At 41.0% G+C, this 5,902-nt stretch overlaps 1 protein-coding gene across 1 annotated transcript; it reads right to left on the reverse strand.

The window, feature by feature from the left end:
• Positions 1–1,406: 1,406 nt before the first annotated feature.
• LOC103337475 (putative CoA ligase CCL9) lies at positions 1,407–3,845 on the reverse strand. Its single transcript, XM_008240642.3, has 4 exons — positions 3,202–3,845; positions 2,048–3,092; positions 1,855–1,958; positions 1,407–1,764 (listed from the first exon to the last, which is right to left on the reverse strand). Exons 1-4 carry the CDS (start codon positions 3,400–3,402, stop codon positions 1,576–1,578), a joined length of 1,539 nt encoding a protein of 512 aa, XP_008238864.3. The 5' UTR covers positions 3,403–3,845; the 3' UTR covers positions 1,407–1,575.
• Positions 3,846–5,902: the final 2,057 nt, after the last annotated feature.

Here is a 5,902-nt window from a genome sequence, read left to right on the forward strand (position 1 = left end):
AATTAGATAGAGAAAGAGGAGTGATAATGATAAAGTGCAACGTGTGAGTTTTAGTTCAATACATATACATCTGTCTCATACACTGACAAACGGATTGAATATAATTGAAGGTGAGAGAGAGATGCGTCATGCATGCATGGCAATGGCAATGGCAATGGCAATGGCATGGCCAACAGACACATCCTTTTTCTTTCTTTTTCGTGAATTGTAGCGGTGGGTAGGGTATTATATGGCATAATAAAAGGTGAGAGAGAGAGAGAGAGAGAGAGAGAGAGAGAGCATGGGCCAACCGACAGACCCTTTCTTTTTGGGTTTGCTTTGTTTTGCTTTTTGTTTATTTGTATATTTTCCGTAATTTGGTTGAAATATTAATTGAACAGTAAATGCGTGAACAAGCGTTAGGGTTTATGTGGAAACTTCCATTTTCGGTGTTGGAAACTTGCACCGAGCGCCTAGTGCATGCATGTATGCCTATTTAATTGCTTAATTATTTTCTTAATCGTTTTTAATTACACCCTCAAGTCATTATTCTATTGCCTAAATTACGCATGTATACGAAATTAGGAAAAATGTCATTCTTTGGGTTATGTTTATGTGATAATGCATTTGCATTAGGCTTTTATTTTTGTTTTGGGCTAGCTGCTGATTTCTTTTTTATTCTTTATTTCAAATTTGGTTCTCGCCGGCCGGCTATATATATATATTTTAATATAAAAAAGGACCCTCGCGATTTCGTGGGCTCTGGATGGGGTGCAAAGATTCACCACATCAAATAAAACTTTGCGGTCATCGTAACTGAAATGTTTCAGTTCAGGATCCACCACATAAGGCATCACCTCTGGCAGCTCAAGATAGTCTTTGGCCTGCAGAAGAGAAAAGTCTTAAGTTTGTGGTGCACAACTAGCTTAAACTACAGTTCTCAGTTTACCTTGGGAGCAAATTTGACAAACATTACACGTTCAGAAACTTACCCACCCTTTGTCCTTGCAGTAGGGATGCCTGCCACTGATTATTTCGAGCAAAAGTATGCCAAAAGCATAAACATTGCCTTTAACATCCAGGTTGAGTGCTTCCATAGAATTTGGAAGAACACAAATAGCACCTCGGCTGCTAATACCAGCTACAGTTGAAACCAAGAGTGTTAATCTTATAGCCGGCGACTCTTATTCTCAGTCACAAAGATTTATGGAATTTTCATATCTCTGAAATGATGTTTCAGCAAGTAAAAGAACAAAATGGGAGTTGAGAAATTTGTGAAGTTTTATGGCATACCTTGGGTAAAAAATCTTCAAACAAGATTATTTCATGTGCGAAGGTCCCCACAAGGTCAGGTAGGCAGGGAGGGGAATCCATGCATTAAAAGTTGCAATTGAACTTGGTGAGTCATGATCTACTACACAAAGGCAGACCTAAAAGATGAATAATAGATGGTATGGTCGTCGACTAACATTTAACTATTTACCATTACAAACCCAGAACGAATCAAACAACAAGAGATACAAAGTACACAACAGCTTCTCCACTTCTACTACTAATACTACTACCACATGACACATGACCAAGCTTATGGCATCATTAGACTTGTGCAAGGAAATGCTCGGCCAAAAGTCGACGTAGGATTTTCCCGGTTGTTGTTTTAGGAAGAGAGTCAGTGATGAACACCTTCTTGGGTACTTTGAAAGAAGCCAGATTCTTCTTGCAAAATCGCAGCACTTCTTCCTCGTCTATGCTTGCGCCTTTTCTTGGGATTACGGCACAGTTAATCTGCAGATTACCACATAATACATAAATAATTAAGAACAATTACAACCAGAAACACAAAAACAAATGATATCATATAATGTAGGCACCTACCTCTTCACCATATTTATCATCAGGAACTCCAAAAGAAACTCCATCCTGAATTTCTGGATGTGACACAAGCACTGCATCTACTTCAATGGGTGATATCTTCTCCCCTGAGACAATCAAACAAACAAATTGTAAGCTAAACTTATCTCACGCATTTTATCAAACACTTGGGCTTCAGTTTCTATTAATTCATTACCTCCGCGGTTAATTAGCTCCTTGATCCGACCCACGAGGCTCAAATACCCATCAGAATCCAAAACGCCGATATCTCCAGTATGAAACCACCCGAACAAGAAAGCCGCTTTGTTGGCTTCTGGGTTGTTCTTATACCCCTTGGTCACATTGGGTCCTCTGACACACACCTCGCCGTTCACGCCCTCTGGCTGAACCAAACCCTTCTCGTCCAAAATCGCCAGCTCCTGACCCACGGCTCTCCCGACCGACCCGGGCTTGTGGGGCCCGTCTTCGGGCAACGGGTTCGAACACATCAAATGGGTCGCCTCTGTCATCGCATAAGCCTCCAAGACCGGCGCGCCAAACTTCTCTTCCAGCCGCGCCAATATTGACGGAGCCAACGAAGAGCTGCAGCTCCGAATGAACCGGAGCTTCGGGTATTTCGGTTCGGGTTTGCTGTCATGGCGGTCAAGGATGATCTGGTGGATGGTGGGTACCGCGGTATACCACGTGGCATTGTACGAGAGCATGTCGGCCCAAAATGTGGAGGCGGAGAATCGGCCCGCGGCTGGGAAAGTCACGGCGGCTCCGGCGACGAGTGAACTCAATAACCCGGCGATTAACCCGTGCACGTGGAACAGAGGGAGGACGATGACGGTCGAGTCAGACTCTGTGAGTTTGTAGACCGATTTGATGTTCTGGACCGACGAGGCCAAATTGAGCTGGGTCAAGGGCACTCCCTTGGGTCGGCTCGTGGTGCCGGACGTGTGGAGGAAGAGTGCCACGTCGGAAGCATCGTTGACGAGTTGCGAGACCGAGTCGGGGCTCGACTCGGCGGCGGAAGAGAGAGTCACGTGGCTGGTGGCTCCGGCCAGCTTGGCGGTCACGTGAGGGATGTTGAGCTTGGTGGCCGCCGCTTTAATCGCTTGAACCGGAACCTCCGGCGTGATCAGAAGCTTCGGTTCTGAGTCGGAGAGGTAGAACTCGAACTCCTCAGCCGTGTAAGCCGGGTTCAGCGGCGCCGCCGTTGCTCGGCACCGAACCACCGCCAAAAACATCACGACAAGCTACAGAAACAAACACAATCTTATTTAATTTTTTTTATATGAAAAACTTGTTTGGTTCCCGAGAAAGTTGAGGAAAGTGAATGGAAAAGAAAATGTTGCAATACAATACCTCAACGGTGTTGGGGAAGGTGAGCGCGACGGTGTCGTTTGGGCCAATTCCGGAGGCGATTAAGAGAGAGGCGGCGTGATCGACGAGCTCCTGCAGTCGCGCGTAGGTCAAATCGAATTTTCCAGAAACGGAAACCGCGCGGCGGTTCGGAAATTCCGAGGCCACCTTCTTCAACAAACCTGTTAGAGTTTGATTTTCCATTTTTTCAATAAGATAAAATTTTGAGAAAAATAAATAATGGTTTGAGGAGGAAGAAGAAATAATGGTTTGAGGAGGAAGAAGAAATGAGGTCTGAATTTATAGGATTGTGGAGAGGGAGGGTGGGGTGGGGTGGAGTTGGGTGGGATGCGGTGGAGGCAGGAACGGGGAAGATGATGAGTGGACACGTGTCGCACTGACGACGGTCATCGAGTTGCTGGGGTGGGAGACATGTTTGGGCCCCCCGATGGGATTGTTTGGGAATGAAAATGGGTGAAATCGGGATGGATATATCATTAACATTCTCATGCCCGTTGAACTTTTTTTTCCATTCTTGCCTTCATGCTTTAAATATTCATGTTGAGGATTCCTCATTCTCATCTTCATTGAGAGATGGGTTCTCCGATCCATCTCAATATAAAAGAAAAAATTACTAAAAAAAGAAATAAAATAACTTTGGAAAAGATCAAAAGAGAGATTTTTTAAAAGAAATCAAAATGAATAAAATTGCCCTTATGTTTTTTTGGATTCTCTAAGTAATCTTTTACGTTTGCATGTCTTTGATTTAAAAGTTGAGAGGTTTTTCTGTCTTTTTTGAAAAAGCTTTGGCTTTTTCCAAAAGTGAAATTTTTTATCGCTAAAACCTAAATTTACTTATATACTAGTATTCGCACGCGCTCCCGTGCTTGCTAGAAACTTTTTAAAAAATTTGTAAAATTTATTTTAAAATTAAAAAAGATAATGGGTGGTTGTGTTCCATAAAAATAAGATTCATTATCTGATTTTTCTTTTAATTTTAATTTTTTTAATATATAAAAGTGTGAATTTACCATATTATCTTCATTTAATTGATAAATTCAGTTCTTAATGTTTGTATTAACCAAAGGCATTCCCTGGTATTTTGAATGTTTTATCATTATCTGTCTTTTGTTTTAAACGATACAACCATCTATTTTTAAAGTCTAAATTTAGAGATCATCCTTGCAAAAAATTAGACAAATCGGAAACCGTTTCGACATCTAATTATGTCCTACAAAATCAATGAATACGGTGCTTCAAAAAAGTACTAAAATTTGAATAATTCAATTGAGTGGTCAAATGATATCGGATTCAAGTGATTTTTTATGTAGATATAATCTTTGAATGAATATCTATAAAATAAATGTTTGGATTAGTGAAATACAATACGGAATGGGTCATATAGATGTTTAGATATATATATATATATATTCTAAACAGGGAGAGTTCGGGTCGAGAATTAAAATACAATCCTCGCCCCGCCCCTCCTCGAACACCATACCCAAAAAATTCTCCATATCCGTCCTTATACCCATTTTTTTTAATAGAAATTTTTTATTTAAACCCCGCACTTCTTTTTTTTATATAGTTGTTGATTGCTCTTTTTTTTTTCTTTTTTTTTTGCACTCTTGGTTGTTGATTACTTTGTTATTTTTATTTTTGATTTAAAATTTATACCTGATGTTTTGGTTCTACAAATGTATCTGGATTACAAAACTCGTAGGGTGCTTGTGATGGAATGGATGAAGGTATTTGCTATTGCATTTGTCTTGGTTTTGTTTATAACATGCTATGGGACCAGCTCTATAACGAACAACTTCCAGTGGCTTCCTGAACATTCTTTTTATACATTCTATTGCATTTGTATTGGTTTTATTTATAGGGTAAATTACTCAAATGATCCTCAAACTTGTATGCGATTTACATTTTGATCCCTAAATTAAATTATTATTCCAAATGGTACAAAAACTCTATTTTAATTGCCCATTTGATCTAACCGTTACATTCTGTCAATATATATATTAAATATGAGGGCAAATTGGTCATTTCATACGTTAAAAATAAAAAAATACTGAAAAATAAAATAAAAACTCTCTCTCTATCTCTATCTCCATTCCCCCATGGCCACCACCCTCAAGCTCCAACCCCCAAACCCATCCCACAACCACTCTCCACCCAAACCCATCCAACAACCACCCTCCACCCCAGGCCCCATAAACCCAAAACCCCAGCTCCTCCTCACCCTCCACCCAAACTAGCAACTACAGAAAAAGAAAATAAATTTTTTTTCCACAAACCCCATCCCAACGAATCCAAAACCCCAACTCAACAGCCATCTAGACCCTCTCCCCCTCCTAACAAACCAACGATTCCATTCATACAATCCCATCTCATTTGCCTTAAACTCAAAACCTCCACAAAACCCCAAACCAACTAACCCAATTCCCTCAAAATCTCCCAATTCTCTCTCACTTAGCTCAACCAAGACAACCCCGAATTCCAAGGCTCCATCAGAGCCTAATTCAAGCACCAACGCTTGTATTAAAGCGCCCACAGCTCCATGGATGAAGGGTCCTCTTCTTCTTCAACCCCATGAAGTCATTGACTTTGCAAAACCCCGAAACAAGAAGACCCACAACAATGCAAAGCCGAAAAGCCAGATACTGTGCTGGCTGGGAAGTTAGTTGGCATTAGAGGCGATAAA

This window comes from Prunus mume, linkage group LG7 (assembly GCF_029339155.1).
Source record: "Prunus mume cultivar Tortuosa linkage group LG7, ASM2933915v1, whole genome shotgun sequence".
Classification (NCBI taxonomy): domain Eukaryota; kingdom Viridiplantae; phylum Streptophyta; class Magnoliopsida; order Rosales; family Rosaceae; genus Prunus; species Prunus mume.